General features: G+C 38.2%; 1 protein-coding gene across 13 annotated transcripts in view; it reads left to right on the top strand.

Annotated features, from left to right (window-relative positions):
• Nucleotides 1-22,833, top strand: part of nedd4l (NEDD4 like E3 ubiquitin protein ligase) — a 77,711-nt gene that overhangs the window by 28,708 nt on the left and 26,170 nt on the right. For 2 of the 13 annotated variants that reach the window (XM_056258330.1, XM_056258329.1), the window contains exons 6-15: nucleotides 9,680-9,730; nucleotides 11,677-11,738; nucleotides 12,307-12,409; nucleotides 13,445-13,605; nucleotides 13,779-13,914; nucleotides 14,112-14,297; nucleotides 15,762-15,842; nucleotides 20,369-20,425; nucleotides 21,157-21,291; nucleotides 22,495-22,662. In XM_056258330.1, coding sequence (XP_056114305.1) covers nucleotides 9,680-9,730; nucleotides 11,677-11,738; nucleotides 12,307-12,409; nucleotides 13,445-13,605; nucleotides 13,779-13,914; nucleotides 14,112-14,297; nucleotides 15,762-15,842; nucleotides 20,369-20,425; nucleotides 21,157-21,291; nucleotides 22,495-22,662 — 1,140 coding nt within the window. Of the gene's footprint in view, nucleotides 1-5,134; nucleotides 6,446-9,185; nucleotides 9,237-9,679; nucleotides 9,731-11,676; nucleotides 11,739-12,306; nucleotides 12,410-13,444; nucleotides 13,606-13,778; nucleotides 13,915-14,111; nucleotides 14,298-15,761; nucleotides 15,843-20,365; nucleotides 20,426-21,156; nucleotides 21,292-22,494; nucleotides 22,663-22,833 lie in introns of those variants that run through there. The other 11 variants (XM_056258331.1, XM_056258327.1, XM_056258326.1 and 8 more) reach the window with 10 other exon arrangements.

The following is a 22,833-nucleotide window of genomic DNA, read 5'->3' as shown; positions in this document are numbered from 1 at the left end:
ATCACGATCCTGAACTCACAATACGATATTATTGCGATACTCCAAGACATATGGTAAAAGGTTAAAGATTAAAATGCTAAATTTGATATTACATTGGTGTGTAAATGAATAGGCTTGGACTCGGTGCTGGAAACCCAAAGCACAGGACAATAGAGACACCAGCATAACAATATTAATGATTCTGAAGCTGAAAACAGAGTTATTTTAGACGAACATGCTTTCACTCTGACTAGTTGTATTTAAAATATTGTAGGCCACTTTTTACTGGCAACATAAAAGATTTGGCATTATCAGGACCCACAAATATTCCCTCAGTGCATTATTATGCATTAGATATAGTAGTTTAATGTAGTACTGACACTAACTCTGTAAACGTGAATTTTTTTCGCGCATAGTAAATTTTATTTTGGATGAACTAAACACAATACATATCTTCACTATCCACGATACATATTGTTGCATTTTTGTATTGCGATATATTGTGACACGATATATTGTTACACCCCTAGTAAATTGCCTTAGTTAAGTTCTATATTCCTGACTGCACAGTTGACAGTTTTTGATTATTGAGCCACAGCCTTGCCACAATGAATGCATGCACATTTAAATCTGATGTCTAGCAATGTGATTTCAGGACAACATTGACCAGAAACTCAGATTTTGAAATGCTTATGATGACAGATGTCATTGCCTTCACTTCACTGTGATTGGCTGCCGAGTGGCTTTTTTTCATAAAGTTTTTAAAGTTGAGCATTTCTTAACTTTTTGACACTCTAACTGTTTGCTCCTCCTATGTTTTCAATCCCACAATCCCCCAATCCCCCATGCAAGTTTTGAAAATAGAAAACACTCGCTTATCTAGCCAGTGTACTAAAATTGTCATAGAACATCGAAATCGTACGCTTTATATGGGCAGCAACTCCCAACACAATAGTTAAAATAGAAAATTAAATCAAGCAATTTTTAACTCTATCTTTTCATATTGAATGTAATATAACTGTATTTATAATTAACATTTCTATTGACTTTTCAGCAAATGATACAGTGCTGCCTTACCCTTGAGAACTGAGAGCACCTGTGATGCCTTTATTTGACATGTTATGCAGTCTAAGTAGGCAGCTCACTGGGTTTTGGAATAAAGCTTGTGTGTTCTCCGGTGCTCCAGTTTTCACTTTTTCTCCTCATTACAAAATTTAGTCTGAAAATAGCTTGCACCTCTCAAATGTATCTCCAAAAGAATCATTAAAACGGTCTAAAAAATGACTGCTTTAGTTGTTTGACCTGCACTGAAAGATAGATACATTATTAAATGATGTATTAATTGTGTAACAATGAAAGAAATTCCACTTTTATGTAACTAATGTCAGTGCTAAACCTTTCATTAGTGTCCCCATAGCAACGATGCTCAGTTGCTTTGCTTGGTATGCAGTCACCTACAGTACAAACCATTTGTATTTCTAATGGGGAGATGATGTGGAAAAAAACGGTAACCAGTTTAGAGTTCATTTTTACAAATCCGATTGACCAGTTTTTCTCTAGGAACATTTTTGTTCCCAATCTGTCATAAAGAGAGTTTTTTTAACATTGTGAAGAATTGTGAAGACTGTTTTATTGTCTGAATTTAATAAATCTCTAAAAATTTGCTCTATAGTAATTGTGGTAACACTTTATTTTAGGGTTCAGTTCTCGCTATTAACTAGTTGCTTATTAGCATGCATATTACTAGGATATTGGCTGTTTATTCTGCATGACCTTATTCTACATCCCTTAATCCTACCCAATACCTAAACTTAAGCACTACAACACCTACCTTACTAACTATTAATAATTAAACAGTAAATTAGGAGTTGGAGACAAAAGTAGTAGTTAATAGTGAATGTGTTACCCATACTCAAGTGTTACCGTAATTGGTAATGTTTTGCAAATTACAGTCATGTACAGGTAGATTTAAAGTACATTTTAAAAATATTGTAAATAATTCGGAGAATCGTATCTGTCGCATTTACAGCACATCGATTCATCCACTTCTTCACAAAGTAAGTGGCCGGTGAAGAATAGTGTTTACAGTGCAACTGCATCTTTCAAACCAGTAGTTCTCAACTGGTGGGTTGCAACCTACAAATGGGTCACAATAAGGTTGGGAACAACAAGGGAAAGATGCTAAAAGCAAATAATAAGGCTTATTATCTTTGAAAAGAAAGAAGTGTTTCTTCCCCAATTTTTTTATGTATGCACATTTTGGTTAATTTTACCATTTTGGTACTTTATTGATGTCCAGTGTAGAATCTGAGGTTGAAGCAAAACCAGTTGAGAACCACAGTGCATTTTATAGCTCTGGATCTGAAGTACAGCTAATGTCAGTAAATATAGCATTTGGTTTGTGATTAGACGGTGGGATTGTTCTCTGTGCTAACTCTATGATGGATGTGTTGTGTGTGCGCATGAGTTGTTGCAGTCCACAGGGAAATGGTTGTTGTCTCCCCTGTGTGATGAGTTTTGGCCGAGTTTCAATCCAGAGCTGAGCAGAATCTGAGCGTCTTCCTTATATGTCTGAGGGAGAGCATGGATGGTGTCCCACTGACTGAACACCGATTTAATGATTTTCACGCTTTCTCACGTACATTCTCTCTGTCTATTTCCATCGCTCTGTCATCTCTTTATTTTCTTCTCATCAGTAACGTTGTTTTTTTTGCTGTTTTTCCAGTTTCTGCTTGTCTGACCCTCTCTTGCTTTTTCAGTAAAAGCAACTCTGTCATTCCACTTTCTTTTGTACAAAGCATTTTGTATCCTCAATCTGTTTGACAGCTAGCTGTAATTGACTCACAGCATGGTGGTTCCCAAGTTTCAGTACCGATTGGCGCATATTTTACTGTGATCCGAGGAAGACCGTTGAGAATTTTATTGTTAAGATGTAGATCGATGGGTTGTTCACAACAATTGATAGCATTTTTTGTAGATTTACATTTTTCTTCCTTCCAAAAACCGCTGTCATGGAGACACAACCATCCCTGAGTCGTGTGGGTGAGCGAATGTGCTTCTTGAAAACATGCCAGATCAAAAAACACCCGTTTACCATCATTCAGCCAAATGTTTGCTATTAAGGGTTTTGTAATGTCACAGTTTTTAAGAAATTGTCTTTTGTATTAGCTAAGTAAATACTATGAAAGTCATTATGAGTAGATAGCACTTTAGAAGCCCTCTGTTGTAATTCCCAGAATGCTTGGTGCTGTGAAACTAATTCTTACGCCATGATGTCTCCGTTCTTTGTTCACAGCTCAGCCACTGCAAGGCATGTGTGCCCTCCAAAACAATACCCCCTTTAGAGAGCGCCCACACATTCACAATCAAGGCCTTTCTTTCAGTAGGAGTCTGTCTCGGTCACTCCATCCAATAAGATACTGCACTGACTTCACGGTTTATGTCAGGCTGGTGTTGCTGCACAGACACACTCTAATGTTGTTTGGTGTTTACTTCAGTATTAAGCTATCAGACTTGTGATTTCTGGATAGCGGATGATAAAGAGAAGTGAAAAAATTCCCCCCAAAGACTTCAGAATATCATAGACTTTTTTTTTTTTTGCTAAGCAACCATGCAGAAAACCCTAGCAACTACATTGTAACTTTTTACTAAACTGCTCAGTACCTCTTAGAATTGTGGTGGCGAGTTTTGCTTGGGTGAAGTGCAACTCACATTTTCTTCAGAAAATTAATATTCATTATTGTTAATAATGGTCTCATTTAAATTACACGGATACAGTTGTTGACCTACAATATATTCCATTCCATTAGTGATGTACATGAAGTCTTTCACACTCCTGGCAATTAAGTGCCTTTGCCCTCTGTTTCTTCTTAGACAAAGCTCTGTCTTTGTGCAGTGTCTCTTCAAGTTTGAATACGGACACAGTGTAGTGTCATCTCTCTGGGTTTTCACATCGGCTTAAGCAACTTATTCAGCCAATCAGCAGTCTGTGTCAAATCATTATGATATTTGCATATCTGTTCTGATCTAAAGATTCAGATTTTATGGATTATGGTTGTGGTGCAAAAGCAAATGCCAGCACGAAAACTTGGCTTATATATGATAAATATGGCTGTCTGTAGTCAGTGATTGATCATATTTCAAGAAATTCCAGAAAAGGTAAAAAGCGTTTTATTTTTTATTTTTTCCAGATTACGCACAATTTAAGATGGTTTTTAAGTACAAAGTAAAGTAAATTGCTTTGTTGTTTTTGTTTTCGGAGTGTTCATGATTGTAGATTTTTTTTTTTTGTCTTCTCTAGTTCTAATTAAATGGTCCCTCGGCTGCATCCTGAATCATTGTGTTGAAAGAGAGTGACTGTGTTGTGGTTTAAAACTTCCCTTTGAGTATTTTTTTAAATGCAGACGGAACATTTCAGCCTTGCCAGCCCTTAAAAAGCTTGATGGGGAAATATTACATTTCTATACAAAGGCCCCAACATAAAAAGCTGTAGTATTTCTCCAGCAAATGTACATTTCCTGGGTATTTCCAAGAATGTCTGTAATGATAGTGGGAAACCTCTAATCCTATCTTCTGCTTACCAATATAGGACTTATTTATTAGGGTTTTGTGTGCATTTTGTTTTGTGTTGTTTGATTGTTTTTGGAAGTATGGATAAATTCTTCTTTTACCAGCTTGAGATGTGGGTCACAGCATGTCCCAACGTGGCTTGGCCCAGTGTGCCCTGTGTGTAGGATGAGCACAAAGAATTATGAGCTTGTGGAGAGTGTGTCCTGAGTCAGCTGTGATCCCTCTCTTTCTCATTCCACCCCCGGCGGTCTAGTTCCTTCTGACAGATCAGTAGCAGCTGAGAGAGTGCTGTTTGGGTCTAACCGGGAACTGAGGGTGGGTGCCATCTGGATCATGTGACTTTGGCCACCCTACCCTCACCTTTGCTTGTAAGAGCACCAGGCGTCCTTATCCAATCACGCCTGGAATGCAACTTGCCACTTGGGCTATTTCTGCTGACTGTCGCTATCGAACTGCAGCTCGAACAGTTTGACACATGGGATGTTTTTTTCTTTCCCCCGTCTCCCGTTCTTTCCAGATCCCTCTCTCTCTCTCTCTCTCTTTCCCTCTCTCTCTCTCTCCCTGAAGCTTGTGGGTTGAACTTTTAAGCTCCCTGGCAGCGCTTCATTGGTAGCTGTGAAACAAAACGCAGCCTCTGTATGTGAGTGAGGGAAAGAGAGAGAAAGAAAGAAAAGAGGGTGGATGAGCAAGACAGAGAGGGAGAGTAAAAGGGGATCAGACACACTAAACGGTGGGTGAGACAGATCCAGGAAGAGCTGGACAGAGACAGATCAAGGCAGACAGGAGAATGTCTCACCGGCTTCGGTTATATTTTGGATCTGGACGCAGTAACACTGCACCAGAGTTGGAGCAGCTGAATGGGACTGTGGAAGACAGAGATGAGAGAGGCTATAGTGGCACAGGGGCCATGATGTTCCATGTGCAGCCACGAAACGGAGGACTTGTCGAAAGCCCGGAGTCGGGTTCAGTTGCTTTTTCGGACGCCTCTCTAAAGCGAAGCTCTTCCATGTTCATCCCACAGCTCCAGAGTCAAACTGAACCACGGACGACCAAGAGCACGTCTGTCCAGATATCTCTACAACGCTCAACTGCATCTCAAGAAGATGCATTGCCCTGTGATCCACCTCCAGGGTACCCTCAGGATCCAGCTCCAGCCTACACTGAGCCTGATGAAAGTTGGTTCTTACCTCCACCTCCAGCTTACGATGGAGTAGAATCCACATCCTGCCAAAATGTGGAACAAAGTCAACCAGGTACTGAGCCGATCCAACCTAAGAGGCAAGTCTTTTGTGTCCGGCCATGTGATGGACAAAATGGTTATGCTAGTTTGAGTGTACCCAATGGAAGTCCTCAAGGGATTACCATTGGAGGTTTCAGTATTCGTAGAAGATCTGCAGATGGATCTGATGCCCAGGAGTTTAGGATCATGCCATACAGCGAGGATGGACAGAATGGCCGTTGGTCTGTCCTGCAAAGCTCAGACAGAGGTCCTGGCATGCAAAGACTGGTCTTCCAGCTTCAACAGGACCAAGGACGGCACCCAAGCCCTACTTCTCAAGCTGACATGAGTGATTTAGGCATTACAGGTTCTAAAGGCAGCCGCTTGGTGCGGTATCCTCGGATCCGTCTTGAGAGGAGCGCTTCACAGCCGTTGCAATTCAGAGGAGCTCCTTCACGCCTCGGATCCATGCCAAACCTTCATGCCCCGATCTCAGAAATGGAGACTGAGAGTGAGATTGTTGAGAACAGAGCTCAAGGCTGCACATTCAAAATTAGTAAGGAACAGAACTCGCGACAGCCCAAGTTTAAGATCTATTTCAGCCAGGGAGGCGAGCACAGCCCCATCCATGCACAGGATATTAGCTTTGGAAAGGCGCCTACCTGCAGCAATCCACAGGTAATTACAACTAAGGTTCTAAAGTTGAGTGCTGATTCAATTTTTACGTTTGAGGCCTACTTTATTAACATGCCATTGTTTCATTACCCAAAGAATGCAGTTAGGTGAAAACCTCGCAAAATGTGTTTTAATAGTTTTTAAGTGGCTGGAGAATGGGAAAAACAGATGAAAGAAGAGGTAGCAGGAAAGAGGAGGTGGGATCAGGAATGACTTGTCCACATTCTGGGAAGTGAAAATTCCATGAAAATGGGGGCCAGGAGCAAGACGTAACCACATCTTTGGTTTCCCAACAAGCATACAAATTCTTATACTCAATATGATATTCAGAAGTGGAAAATATACAGAAGCTGAAAGCATTTTCAGATGTAGCTTCATTCATAGGGGCATGTCCTCTTGTCTCTTTTCCCTCTCTTGAAGAGGAGCTTGTTCTATCTTTAGTCCCGTGTCAAGTGTTGTTGTTGGTTTTGAAAGCTGCCTTTCTCCCTTGGCCTGGGTCACCGTTCATCTCTAGTAACAGCTGTTCTGTGGTGATTAAGGTCTAATATATAGTTACACGTACTGCTTTTCTTAGTTCCAGTAACTTTTTTAAAACCAAGATTTTCAAGCACTGTGCTAAAGTATGTTGTTGAAAAATATAGAAAATCTCCATGCATAATAGTTAGATTAAGCTCAAGGCTTTGTTTTGAGTTATTTGCTTCTTAAGCATTTAATTCTTTTTTATATATGCCACATTCTAGTTATAGTTATTCTCTACAGGTTACCATTGAGATTTGAAAGCCCCTTCAGTGATTCATTCCTGCTCATGTTAGATGCCAATTCATCATAGCAGTGCTGACACACTTTAAGTGTGTGGCATTCATCAATTTGTCACCAGCAGTTACTAGTACTAGAACTTGTATTTATCATGTACAGAACTCATAACAGCATCTTTCTGATGAAATGTGGAAAGTGGGACTTTTTGGAAGGTCTTGAGTCTCTGAGATGTCCACATTCGAGAATCTTCCGATTCCGCAATCAGGAATGTCACACGCACATACCTTGCCCAATTTCCGTGGTAGCTATCGGCAGCATATATATTTCCAGTACCTGCTCAAAAGACTTTACTGGAAATGAGTCAGTCAAAGAGCCAAATGTTCCAGCAGCAGAGTTCATCAACTGAAGTGAACCCCTCTCACACAGATCTGTTTACTTTTTTTCTGTCATGATTGTTCTTTTGAATTCCTCAATCATGTCTTTTAATGACATTTGCTAAATTATCTCTGAAGGTAAGGCTTGTAATACCTCATAACCTGTAGAGTTCTTGTTTACAAAGACTATCCACTTTTACAATACAGATCTGTACCAATGCTACTTTTTAATAAGATGCTTTGCAGAATTTCCAGAATTCAATAGCTTTCACATAACTATATCAAATTTCAGTCGTCATTTATTGCATTTGTTCCCTGTGGGGTGCATGGATTTCCCGTTGACTTGCCAGTGCTCAGGTTAATACATGCAACTGTTTGCTGTCTCACAAGTTTTAGCAAGCAAAATGAGGGGGGGTGGGGGGGGGGGGGAATCTCACTTAAGTCTGCTGTGGCAGCTTTCTTGCAGAACTCAGGATTTGGTGCTTTAAAAAGCCTGTGTGTGCTCAGAGGTAAGAGAAGAACAACTTGAGAAAATGAGATTTAGTCTAGCTCTGTCAGCATTTCCTATTGCTGTGGTGGTGCCTTACTGTTGTGGCTCGGAAAGGAACCCTGTTGCTAAATTTGTGGGGGCTCCAGTCTTATTTTAGCACCTCTGAGTGTTGCAGATCAGTTGTCGGAAGTTTTTTCTTGGGTCTTATTGCCATAACCCCTGACCCTAACCTTTGCAAACCTTAGCTATATGACCTAAGTAATGTAGCTAATGTTTCATAAACAAGTTCTCCTTCCGGTAAAGAGCACAACATGGTATTCCATGAAATTCCTTTAATTCCCTGATGGGCCTATTGGTGCTTACTTTCCTGCTGTCTTGATTTCAGCTTGTTTTCTCTGTTTCTGCACATTTCAGCCTCTTTAACGGCTCAAGTCAACTGCTAACTCAGCTCTGTAATAGACGATGACTAAGCAAATATTTATTTTTAACACTCAGACCATTGTGTGGGAACAGGGTTTTCAGGGTCATAAAGACATGATATCTTAATGGTCTCAAAGTCGCTGTGGTTAAAAGACATCAGTTGAATCATTTTTGCTTATTTAGAGCATCTTTTTTATTGCAGAAGGATAGGAAAATAGTTTGCTTAGTGACAGGAATCTTTGTCAAGACCTAATTCTTCTGCAATGTGACCTTTAAGATTAAACTAGCTTATTGAGTTTCCTAGGTCATTTCTTCATACCTTTTGGTTTAATTAATTGCTTCATTTTGCTTCTGTTTGTGATTCACAACTGCTGTTGGTGGATTGGTGGCATTTGACTCAAACACTTAACTTTTAATCAGAGGAATGTCTCAGACATGGTGGGTTTTCCATGATGAATAGGGGCTTGAGAATGTATTTGTGGTCCTGTTTTTCACTCACCACCACAAATAGTGACTCATACTTAACCTTTCCACAATAAATGAGCGTTGTTGTCCGAAAGCTACACCCATTCTGAGGCTCTGGTGCTGACTAACTGGGTGTCATTTTTTTAATTTATGATATTTATTTATTTTAATTTATTGCTAGGGTGATTGCGAGGATGTGCTCGTCTTTGTTGTCTTAATAAGTTTATTCCACACACAGGCTCACATTGGTCATGATCGGTCCAAGAATGGGCATTTCAACCATGGTCAGGTAATCTACTGGTCTACCCTGACCCAACTACCTGACAATTACAGCTGACAATCTCACAGTTTGGCTTATTGGAATTGGTGGGTGGATTGAAGGCTTGTGATTGGCGGTTCATACATTAATACACTCCTTCTGACTTTTGACCCTTACTCATTACTTATCTGCTGCACCTCATTGGGTTGGTTGTCAGCTTTTCTCTTTTTAAAGTGACGCATTTGAAATGAAAACTGCCCTTATAACTGTATTTCCTTTCTCTCTCTTTCTCGCGCACACATTTTCATTCTTCTTGGGTTATACAGATGTGTATTTGTCCTCCTCTTTGTGGTTTTCATTGCCAAATCCTGCTGAAGTCAGTCACTGTTTCACAGCCAAAACTCTACATTACTACTTTTTATATTATTTTGATTTCTTCTCGCCCTCTCTTGTTCTTTCTCTTTCATATATAGACCAGAGATGACTTCCTTGGGCAGGTGGATGTGCCTCTTACCCATTTACCGGTAAGTTCATGTGCTCTTGTGACATTCAAATAGATATCTTGTTTGCTTTTTTTTCCCTTTTTCTTTTTTTTTGGTTTCAGGAACAATTTTTAGCTCTTGACTGAAAGGGTAAGAGATGGAAGTTATTGAGGGTCACATTACGGCAATTAAGCAACTCAAAATGTTGAAGCCCATATCCCTGTACGGAGTGGAAAGGGAATTGCTTGGAATGTAAACACACAGGCTGCTTCTGAGAGGGCTATCCCAACTAAAAAAAATCACTCTGACAAAAAGAAGACGCACTTCTAGGGTGGCCCCGTTTAGCCCCTACCACAACATTATTCAGTATAATAATGTAATAATGTTTGGTCAATGCAGCATTCTATTCATGTTAAAATACATATGACATAAAATACTTGACCACCTAGCTAATCACTTTACAACGCCATTGTGTTGTCAAAATACTGGAATTTCTAACTTTGATATGATACACTAGCTTCTAGTACAGTGCTTCTCAAATTGTGGTAACTTGGAACTCCTAAAATTTTATAATTTAAAGTGGTGTTTTCTGAGAATCCTGAAAAAAGTATCACCATTTCCACAAAAATGTTAAGCAGCACAACTGTTTTCAACACTGATAATAATAAGAAATGTTACCTGAGCACCAAATCAGCATCTTGTATGAGTATGTGACAAATAAAAACCTTTGAATCTTTGAATCTAGAATCTAGAATGATTTCTGAAGGATCACGTGACACTGCATCACAGGAATAAATTACATTTTAAAATATATTCAAATAGAAAACAGTTCTTTTGTAATTTGTAATAATATTTCACAATATTTCTGTTTTTACTGTATTTTTGATTAAATAAAAAATGCCGCCTTGGTAAGCATTAGAGACCCATTTCAAAAACATAACAAAATGGTAATGTTTCCAAACTTTTGACAGATACTGTATATATGAATGTGTGCATGGATTACAATTGTATATGTAAATATTATTATTCTATCTTAAAGTGTTATTTTTTCAATGCATATTATTTGTATTTTCAAACACAAACGTTTTTAAAATAGTCTAGTACAGTAACTAATATTGTTGCAATATAGCACAGCCTTTCATATACCTTATTGCTTCAAAACAGTCCAAACCACACATCGTCTCAAAGAAGACAGGTGTTGGCAAGCTTTGTGCTTGATAAAGTCATTGGTTTTCAAAATGGCATTTTGTTCCAGTTAACTTTTGAGCAAGAGATAGTTTTCTTGCAGTGGACATTTAGGAAAAGATTTGGAATGGAACAACCCTTGTTTTTGTTTGAAACTATTTCCAGTGGCTAAGTGACATTTCTGTGCTGGATATCATATTTAGTCTCACACACGGAGTCTGGTCTGTTTTCCTTGCGGCCGCCTTCATATCTACTATTCACTTCTGCATGGTTGCAGTCCAGACCACTCGCTCCTTTTATGCCTGCTCTTATTGCTGAATATTTAAAAGTGGTTTCCTATACTTGGATCAGACATGTATAGATGGATATATATTTCCTTGGAGTGTTTATTTATTAAGATACCTTGCAGATTTGAGTTCTTTCTGGTTTTGAAGTCTAAATGCTTTTCACCTCTAGTTTGATCTAGACTTGCCAAACAGGAAAGCTCTCCCGTTTTCCTTCAGGGCCTCCAATCTTTCCTCACATAGTTTTGGTTTTGGGCACTGGCAGAGGTGCCAATTCCATCAATTTCCATCAGATTGTAGCCACTAATGACCAGCCACGAATATCCAACCTGTGGGCAGTTTAAATGTAACGGAAGAACAGTGTTGCATAAGACAGCTGGACGCCACCCAAGGGTCTATATCCCCCGTTCCCCACCTTCAACCAGGCTGGGACTGTTATAGATTTATGCTTTGTGAGATTGCACTGAGATTAGCCCAGATCTGATGCATGTTTGTTTATTTTCTGTATTGTTTGTATAGACGGAGGACCCTGCAATGGAGCGGCCGTACACATTTAAAGACTTTCTCCTGCGTCCAAGAAGGTCAGTGGTTATGCAGCTTTCACAAGTACACAGTACGTGAACTTTAGTGTTATATTTGTAGTTACAACAGTCTGATGTGTTGGTGTTGCATTTATTTACCTTATTCACAGGACGGTACATTTGCTTCGATACAGCACATTTTAAATTTGTCCGCTTTTTATTTCAGAACGAAATGTGCAACTACCAAACTAACACCAGTGAATCCCCTTAATGCTTTGTGGCTATAGTTACAGTCAAAGATTTTGCACGGGAACACTTAATGCTTGTGCACTTTGCTATATATTTAATATACCAGTTGATTACTCTACTTGACTATACACTATATGACACTATATGTCACTATATGGATAAAAAATTTAAGAAAGATATTGAGGCTCTCAAAATATTAAAATAATTTCAAACAATTATTCTGCTTAAATTCTGGTGTAATTAAGGTCTAAATAAATCCAGTTACCACTTAAGGAAAGTAAACAAAATATGTTAACATTTTGATGTCTGTACTATATTTTACTATACTCTGATGATGACTGTACTTGACTTTGTGATGACATGCTTTTATGTCCTGTAGTCACAAGTCTAGGGTGAAAGGCTACCTGAGACTGAAAATGGCCTACATGCCAAAGAACGGCGGGCATGAAGAGGAAAGCAGCGAGATGAGGGAAGAAGCTGAGGTAAAACCAACCCATTAGCAGGAAGAATGTATATATTTTATCTCCTTTAAATGACTCCACTTCCCCTCAGCGTTCATCTCAAAAAGAAATTACTTCAGGTTTAAATCAGGGTTAAATCAGTTTTTTTTTTTTCTAGCAACAAAGATAAGATGACATTTTTAATAAATTATATCAATAATGCCCTATCCCTATGGGAAATAATAATTGGTTCAGACAATCAAATTTATAATCAACTAATTTAATCAATTAAATCAACTAAAATTGATGAATATGAAATGCCAAGATGAAGTAAATTAATAACAAGGGCAGTGCCAAATTAATTACGGAACATTTTCAAAAGACAAAAAACTATTACTAAAACTTGACCTTATATGAAATAGTAAATGTCAAAACATGTAGATTTAAATTAGATGTGGAACTTTTGTGTGTAGATGTAGACCATCCAAGTTTATAGACCCTGGCACATAACAGAGAGGCTTGAAATCTGAAAAGACGCACTTAAATGTCTCCTTTCTTGCTTTCTCTCCTGCTTTTTAGTGATTTTTAGTGGCTTTATATCCTCTCATCCCCACAGACTACTTGGCATTTTCCATTTTAAAGTATGCCATTTGGCTTGAACCGGTTGACTGTCTGGCATTTCCTTCCTTTAACTTTCTAGCTTCCTGTTCTAGACTTCTATTCCCACTGTTCAGTTTTCGGTTCGGTTTAATATTTCTCTCTCTCTGCTAGTTGATATTACAGTGTCAAAGCAACTGCAATACTAATCATAACTTGGTGGACCAGGATTTTAAGATGGAACAGGATTTTAAGATTTAAATGGCACACTGACTTCAAGACGTATGGCTTCCTTATTGAAATATCCTTGATATTAAAATGATCTTATCCCTTGTCCCTAGAAATATTGTCCCTAGATGTTTTTTTTTTTTGTGGAAAACTTTTGGTACTAAAATGATTACTTTTGTTGAACATCTGACTCTTACTTACTCTTTTGTCTCTTAACTTCTATTTCTCTGTCTCTCGCTTTCTTCTTCTCAGGGCTGGGAGGTGACAGACTCCGCAGACCCAGGTTCACAGAGACCTCAGCAGCTCCTGCCTCCACTGCCTCCGGGCTGGGAAGAGAAGGTGGATAACCTGGGCCGGACCTACTACGTCAACCATAACAACCGCACCACGCAGTGGAAGAGGCCCAGTAGTGTGTATGTGACCTCTTTTGCCATTCATCAAAACACTTTAAAAGCACATGTAAAAACAAGCAAAAACAATGAAATACTAAAATCAATGTTTTAAAACATTTTTCTTTGTGGCGTAAAACCTTACCAGACTCTAATATGTGCGGAACAAATTTTTTTCCTCCCCATCTGTGCTTTAGGGATGTGGTTTCAGAAACGGAAAATGATAATCAATTGCGGCAGATTAACCAGGAAGCCCACAGAGTTTTCCGCTCTCGACGGCACATTAGCGAAGACCTGGAAAATGAGCAGCTGGACATCAGGGACATAGACGACGTTAGTATTTAACCCCTGACCTCTGAGGCTATGAGTTGAGCTAGATAGCATCATCATTTCTGCGTAAAGCTTTTGCTTTTCTTTCCCTCATTGTGGTTAAGAATCATAAGATTATCAGAGTTTTTATATATTTAGTGTAATATTCTTAATAAAAACAATATTCTGTTAGGTTCTCATGCATATCCCTCCTTTTCCAGTCATGGGAACCCATATCTGAGGAAGACCCAACTTTATTGAATGACGGTTTGAACCATTCTCTGTCCGGACCCTCCTCTCTGGCGATGCCCCTCTCCAGCACTCCAGAAATCTCAGATGAGATCAGCCTTAGATTGTCTCTCGCTCCAGACACAAACGGAGAAATCCCAGGACCCAGCTCTGCTGTGGTAAGAAAGAAAAAAAAAAAATCCCAAAAACATATCTGCTGTTATCTTTGTTTTAAGGGCCCGAAAGAGAATGTGGTCAATTAAATACATCTTTATATACAGTTAGTGGCCTAGTGATGTCCGTAGGGGATGTTTGTTTTAATGACCCTACAAGTTTGATTAAACCATCAAAATATGAGGAAAATATTTCATAAATGAGGGAAGAACAAAACAAAAAAATGCTTAGAAAAACAAAATGCTTACAGAAAAAAGCCTACATTGACTATAACATATTTTGTTGTCACTCTCTTGTTTTTGCACTATTTATTTGTATGACAGCCTGGCCAAAATATGATGGTCACATAATTTTGCATTTTTCATAACATTATCATAAACAAAACAATTGACTCCAAGCACAACTGGCATGTTTTTTAGTCTACTTCAGGATATTGCATTTGAAATTCTTGAAATGTTGTTATTAATGATGATGTCAGAACTAATAGCTGACTCTGAAGCACATCCACACATGTGTAACTCTGTACACTCATGCTGAATCACTCGGTGAATCATTGTGGAGGCAGCGCAGGGGTCTTCTGTGAACAGGAGCCACTCAGTTTGGAAAAATCTCTCTTACTATGGCTTTGTTAAATTCTTTGCACTGGTTTGTCTCTTTTTGGTTCTCTTTTGGACTTTTCACAATAAAATTGCATAATATATTGTCCATTTGTTAAGACAATGTAGTCTACATGTCCAGACTGATTTGTGCATAATTAATTGTTACACAGAGCTGAAGGTGCTACAGACAGTTATTTGTAACTGAAAGTTAGACTAAATATTTAATAAACGAACATGCAAGGGGTCAAGGGAAGTTGAAACTGAACATTTTTCCTCTGCTGATGCCTATCATGACATCTGCCGTAGTGCTGAATTCATCAAGCATATCATATACATAAGTGCCAGCCCAGAGGCATTACTGTATTTATACAGTCATGCATATGATGTGTCTAAAATCGCTCACTCATCTACCATTTAAATACATATCGAATGGCGCTTGTGAGTGACACTACTTAACTCTGTGTAGGATTTTGGTCAGGTCACATGTGAAATGAAAAAAAAAAAGTACCTGAAAGCAGTTTTTGAAAATAAATTGTAGATTTATAATTTAGCTTTAGCTTTGGACACTATATAACTTTTTGTATGAATTTAGTCACATCCCAAATGGCAAAAAACTACTTGAAATCAGTTTATATATAAAAAAGAAATGTATATGTTTGTACGGTAAATATGAAATTATTTAAATGAAATATTTTAATATTGTATTTTTTTTCTGTTCAAATTTGAGTGAGATATGCCAAAATATTCGATGTTTCAATTTAGGGCCTGTACCACTTAGAAAATGGCCACTCAGATAGATATTAGATATTTATGTCTTTATTTATTTATAACCGTGTCTTAATGCCTTTTTATCTCTTTCTCTCACACCAGCAGAGTCATCTTTCCTCTCGGCTACGCTCCTCTAGTATGACTGATGGAGTCAGTGATCAAACTCAACCTCCCACACCAACGGTACACCTACTTTTCTCCTCCTCACCTCTGTCTCACTTCATGTGGTGTTTTTTTTTCTTTTTTACTCACATTACCGTACCATCTTTTACTCTTTTGGCTTCAAATCCTGTTGTCTCTAATGAACATCTTGGCTACCTTTGGGAATGACAATAATGTGACAGTAGGAATATTTAATAACACTTTAAAATGCTTTGAAGTAAACATGAAGTTAAAATTAAAATCAGCCCTATTTACTTCATTAATACACATTCCTGTCTTAAATTTGATCATTTCAAAGAGGAAAATTTTTTTTGTCTTTGTAATTTTTCATCAAAATGATAAAATAGGCTCTCAAACAACTCTACTTTTTAAAGATGACATCATCACTGTTCATGATCTAGTCAATCCCACATGGAAACGAATCATTTCCCAACCTACAGTTGTTAGAATGAGTTGAATAATACTATTGACTTTAATAAACTTTGGAGCCATGACATTCCTGACACATTGAGCCTCGGTGCTCGTAAGATTCAGGTCCGACATGGAGGATATCCTGACAATGTTTTCCATCTCTTACTAATATTGTCTTCCCACTTTGTACTATATCTGTTTAATAAAATAAATATCACACATTTTCACGTTACATAATGCTTGACAGATCGTTTAATGCACACGCGCAGATACCGGTAGTTAGAAACTTTGATTAATATATGAAATATATTATTTTTTGAAAATAAATATATATTCATATTTCACTGATGTTAAGCATTATATAATGTAAGTGACAAAATAGTCAACGTTATATAAAATGTCTCCTGATGTTCACTCAGAAATGTATCACCTGTCTTTGTGTTTTTGTGTGCGTAATCTGCGTATGTCAAAGGATAATTCAGAGTGACTTATAGGGTATTATTAAGCTCCTAGTTTTGATTTATTGAAGCTATAGTGCTGATTATGATGTCATCGGATGAGTTAACGTGTTTCCATGGTGATAATGTGACTGTGGGAGTTATTTTAATGGAACATTTGACAGTGCAGCTTTCTCAGTAATTTTTGGGGGAAAAAAGTGCAACGTTCTATAAAAGAGTTGTAATCAATTGTCATCGCACAGGGGCATTTCCATTTACACATCGGTTTATTGATGGACATACACTTGTTAATGCTGATGTAGAGGAATTACACAGCTATAACATCTCATAATGTTCCACAAACTAAGTAAAATCTTGCCACTGAGAAAAGTCCTGCTCAAGTCCTTGCGATTGAGGTTAGGGTTGATTTGACTAGTTCTTCCAATGTTTCATCATTGTTCCCGGGCTCGAATTGATATGGTAAAATATAACTGTCCTTACAGTGTGTACAGTCATTGAGAATTTAGGAAGCCTCTGGAGCTGAAATTCAGATGGCCGTTTAGTTTCCGACCAATCACAACAGACTGGGCCGTCTGACCAATCAGAGCAGAGTAGGCTCTTGGAAAGGAGGGGTTTAGAGAGACCGAATCTTCGAACGAACCGTTTCAGACTCTTTGAGAAATGTGGTGATGTGAAATGTATATTATGAGAAAATGAAAGGATTTTGTGACCTTGGATATATGTAAACCTATTGTATTTTCATACTTTAACTTGGTTTTGAATGCTGTAAGATGCATGGATGCACAAGAAAAACAGCGTGCTGTCTTTTTAAATGATCCGCCAAATGCTGTTTTACAGCAGATAAGCCACATATGGTACAATTAAATTACCCATGTGGATGAGGTCACCGTGTGAACTGCTCCCGTTTACATGAGACAGGAAACAGACACAGACGCTGGATGTTTCACTGGAAGTCCACCACATCTTTGAAGCACTTTTGCTTCATTTAAAAGGCATGATTCCCAGCCTTGAGACCCGTGTATTTATTTTCAGAAAATTTCCTGCCGGCTGGTTTCACGTGACACAGTCTGATGGCCCCATCGGTTAAGAAGTTGGGTTAGCCTCTCTTAAGTGTTTTGGTGTCTATTTCATTATTGTATCGTGGCATTTAGACCAGTGCATGCTGGGAATTTCCAATATAAGATCTGGCAGCTCGTGCAGTAACCTTGTGCTACGGATTAAGATCAGTTATTGAACCTTATAAAGGCATAAAGCAAATGCGATGCACACTCACTTTGGATTTACTTCTAAGTTGTTGTTTGTAGAGCTGTATTTATATGAATACTAGATGTACTGACAAGGTGTTCAGAACCATATCAACACTCGACTCTGGAGTTGTTCACCCATAAATGACAATTGTCATTATTTACTCAGCCTCATGTCGTTCCAAACCTGCTGGAGTTTCTGTGTTACATGGAGCACAAAAGGAGATGGTTTAATGACTGTTTGTTCTGGTCTTTTTCATACAACAAAATATCGTAACCTCTTAAAAAAAAACCCCATAAAAGTTATGTACCATAAAAGTAGCCCATACAACTCATGCTCTGTATTCCATGTTGTCTAAAGCCATATTTTAGGAAAAGCCAGAATATAAGGCAGATTTTACAAACCTTTCAAACATTTGGGGTCGGTAAGATTGTTTAATGTTTTTGTCTTTTGTCTCTAAATACCTCTTATGCTCAGCAAGGCTGCATTTATTTAGTAAAAAATACTATAAAAAACAGTAATAATGTGAAATATTATTACAATTTAAAATAACGGCTTTCTATTTTAATATATTTTAAAATGTAAATGCAAGGCTGAATTTTCAGCATCATTACTCCAGTCTTCAGTGTCACATGATCCTTCAGAAATCATTCTAATATGCTGATTTTGGTGCTCAAGAAACATTTCTTATTATTATCAATGCTGAAAACAGTTGTGCTACTGTAATAAGTTTTTGTTTTCATGATTTTTCGATGATTAAGTCAAAAGAAAAGCATTTGTTTTAAATAGAAACATTCTGTTACATAATACATGTTTTTGCTGTTGCTTTTGATCAATTTAAAGCATTCTTGCTGAATAAAAAGTATTAATTTCATTTTTTTTTTACTTCCTGACCCCAAACTTTTGAACAGTAGTGTAAATCTGTTACTGTCATATATTGTATTGTTTTTAGATTTGTAATATAGTTAGTGTGTACTGCTTTTATGATGCCCCTTTTGCCCTTCACAATATCTTTTGTTTCTCCGAAGAAAGAAAGTCATACGGGTTTAAAATGACATGAGGATGAGTAAATGATGACATGATTAAAATTTTTGGGTCAACCGTTCCTTGAAGTGTTATATCTGATACCCTGATTTGCTTGTGAATTACTCTTACTCGTCTGGTCCAAGTTTTTGCAAGGCATCTCCTAGTGCCTGGGATTATTCTAAAGAGCAGTCTTAAAAGTACAAAGTTGTCCTGAATAGTTTGAATATAAAGTAGTCACATTAATCTTTTACCTCCACACTTCAACAACATTCTTGAACTTTGAGCTTTGAAGTAACATATCCTTTACACTGGAGAAAAAAAACGCTTTTCATCATCCGCCTGAATCCGCTTTCAAATAGATGCCTTTTCCGTGTTCTCTCTGCGTCGCATCCACTTTGTTCTGACAAGAGGCCGGTTGGTTGGTGGCCCGGTTGTCTCTGACTGTGAAGTGCTTCTCAGAGCTGCAGATGAGGGATTTCGCTATAGTCACAGCAAATCTGTATGAAATCAGCGTGGGTGAGAGCTGGCATTTCCCCCACACTTCCCGTCCCTGTGTGCAAGGAGGCTGACATTTCACACCAGTGCAAATGTTCAATCATTACTTGAAAGGATGGCTAATAGGATTGCCTTGTTTGAGACAAGTGTCTTTTATTACATCCATATAAAAGCAGTTGGAGAGCATTTCATTTTCTGTCAGAGTTGAATCTTTCAGCATTTGAAATGTAAACTCTGTGTGCCAGTCGGATGTTAGTCCAGGTGGTGTTTCCTCAGTATTTTTAGAGTTGGTGAGTCTGTAGGTAAGTGTGAGTCAGTTTGAAATGCTTATTATTATCATTTATTTAAGTTTCACTGTTAATGTGTGGAGTTCCCTTACAATTATATGAATTAATTAAAGGAATGGTTCATGCAAAATAAAAATGCTGTCATGATTTACTGTCATTTTAAGACAAAAACAAAATGTTGAAACTGTAGTCATCTCTCAATTGCAAATTATGCTTTTTTTTTTCTCTCCACAAATAAGCACCTGGGTATTTCATGCACTCTCTTATCATTCTTTAAATGAATCAAATCAAATCTCAATGTTTTCTCAAATCTAATCATTCAACCGTGATTTCATATTAAATCCACTCCCTTAAAATCACATCCCGTTTGTTATTCCACTTTTTGGGGGGTTGCTGTATCTTTACGTCACACTGCAGGGCACCTCTCACAAAATCACTCCCTTCAGCTGTCAAAAATGATTACCTAAAATAACCAAAACCACCCTGAAATCACCCCCCTCCCCTTCTCACCGTTACACTTTCTGGCTGACCCTGTCCTTCCATTTGCCCTCATTTCCCCTCTCCCACTGGCCCAAAACTGGGCAGTTGCCCGCCCCATCTAAAAGCAGCTGTTATTGTCCAGCAGAGCTCCCAGACCCGACGAACAAGAGCACAAACGGTCACAGGCGTTGAGGACACCATGGTAATGTCCACATGTTGTACATTTGTGTTCTCCTGTCTTCTTGGTTCTTCCCCTTCTTCTTTTTTTAAACATATTTTATCATATTAACATATTTTATATATTTTTATATTTAATTTATAATAAGGTGGTTACATTTATTATTACATATATTAATTTAATTTATATTTATAAATAAATAATTTGTTTTAATTTAATTTAAACAATTGTTTTTATTTTATTATAGGTTCTCTATTTTAAAGGTGGCACATCTCATTTCACAAATATTTTTTCTTTTTTTGTTTCATACCAGTTTTTTTTTGGCATGTGTATGACCATAAAATTAGAGATTGCAAGGGTTTGCTTTAAACCTCGACTTGTCCATCTTCACCCTAAATGTAAAGTCACCCAGACACATTTATCGGATACATTTCAAATGTGTTCGTAAAAGTCATGTCACCTAGAGCGGAGTGTGTTTTGTATGTTGTGTTGCTTAGGTGTTCTTGTGAGTGTGTTTACGTATATCTACATTTGTGTCTGTGAAAATGTGTTAGTATTCTGGCAATATTCCCACACTCATCATATTAAATGTCATATCAGTTCACAAGGCTTCTCATACAAATATGACCCTGATATCACTGTCAGTCCTGTTACAATGAATGAATCTAAATAATTTCAATCTCTGCCATTTTTTTTTTTCTGATTCTCTTGGCTTCTGAATATACAAACTCATTTGTTCTTTTCACTTTGTTCAGTCTCCATCGGCCTCCTATGCCCTGACCACACCAGGTCTTCCGCCAGGCTGGGAGGAACGCAAGGACCCCAAGGGACGAATGTACTACGTCAACCATAACAACCGTAGCACCACGTGGACACGGCCCATTCTGCAGGTACGTAATCTAGCGTAGCCTAGCTAAAGCTAGCAGAGGTCTATTCTTCATCAGGTGTTTTCCAGCATCATCCACGGTCAAATCTGAGTGACTTTTATACGGTCCTTCTTTATGACCCATCTTTGTTTTACTGCATCAATCTCATTTTTTATTGTTCTGCCTTTATCTGTTTGCATCCATGTTAGTGTGTACCCATCCCTTCACAATGTCTGGATGTTGTTTGTTCTGGCAAGACTTGTGTGTTCCCTTGATCTATTTATTGCTGCTCTGGTCCCTCTTGATCTATATCTTATAGTCCTCTTTCTTGTCCTAGTAAACTAATTCTTCATCCTTTGTAGGATGCTCTCCATTTCTTTTTCTTTTTAAAACAGAACAGGTAAAATGGTTTATTTAAAGAGGACCTATTATGCCCATGTCTTGATTTTTGGGGTCTACTAGAATAGAATTTCATGCTTGAATGTTTCATGCACATTATTTTCCACATGTTTTACATAGATGCAGCACCTCTCTTCACAGTCTGTCAGTAACACTCTGTTTAGTTCCTGTCTCTATGGACCCCCTACTTCCAAAAAGAGCAGTGTGCTCTGATTGGTCGGCTGGACGGTCTACCGCTTCGAGCGTGTTTCGGAAATGACCATAACCACAAGTTTCAACACACTACTAACGGAGCTCAACCAGGCCTAATCCCTTTAATTTTGCATATGTCTTAGGCAGGAATTATTTAAATGAGGAATATTGTGAAGTGTGCATTTCTGGAAGAAAACTCAAGACTACAGTCGAGACGTTACAGGGAGATCTGAAAGTACTTGCTGATATAGACAACAACTCCCTTTGGAACGGGCTTTGGATCTTTGCAGACGTTTTTCATGCTCAAACAGCAACATTACACACTATAGAAAGTTTTAAATGTAAAGAAAGCATATTACGTCCTCTTTAACTGCTCTGGAATATTTTAAGGAAGTTAAAAGATTGTAGTCATTTATAAGCCTGACAGACCATGTTTGTCCCCGTAATCAAATGAAACCTTATGGTTATTGATCATTTTAATCAGCTTAATTAGCCTTAGTTTCCTATTATATTATTTTAGACCTTGCTCTCCATTCTGGACGTTTGTAAACCTTGAATGCACTCTAGTTAGGCTCGTTCACCCATATACCAGACCTTGTGGTGGCTAGCTAGCTAACCCTTCTCTTTGCCCAACAGCACACTGAAGATGGAGCCAGTACCTCAGCTGCGGCAGCAGGGGGCGCTACAGCAGCCACACCCCCCGCTTCCACCCCTTCCTCCTCCAGCAACCATCTAATCGAACCACAAGTGCGCAGACCCCGTAGCCTCAGTTCCCCCACCGTCACTCTCTCTTCCCCAATAGAGGTGAGAACATCCGTCAGTCCCTCTGTTCCACCCCTCACTTCCTTCTCACTTTCCCCTCCTCCAAGCTCCAGTCTATTTAGTATATGTTTAATCCATCTTCTCAAACAGTCTCGGCTGTTCTTAACCAATGTTTTTAGACAAAGTTTCTGTCAAGTGTTACACAAACGTCGG

The sequence above is a fragment of the Rhinichthys klamathensis genome, unplaced genomic scaffold (genome assembly GCF_029890125.1).
Source record: "Rhinichthys klamathensis goyatoka isolate OS25496 unplaced genomic scaffold, OSU_Roscu_1.1 h1tg000150l_1, whole genome shotgun sequence".
Classification (NCBI taxonomy): domain Eukaryota; kingdom Metazoa; phylum Chordata; class Actinopteri; order Cypriniformes; family Leuciscidae; genus Rhinichthys; species Rhinichthys klamathensis.
The sequence above is the reverse complement of the archived record's forward strand: the minus strand, read 5'-3'. Positions and strand labels throughout refer to the sequence as shown.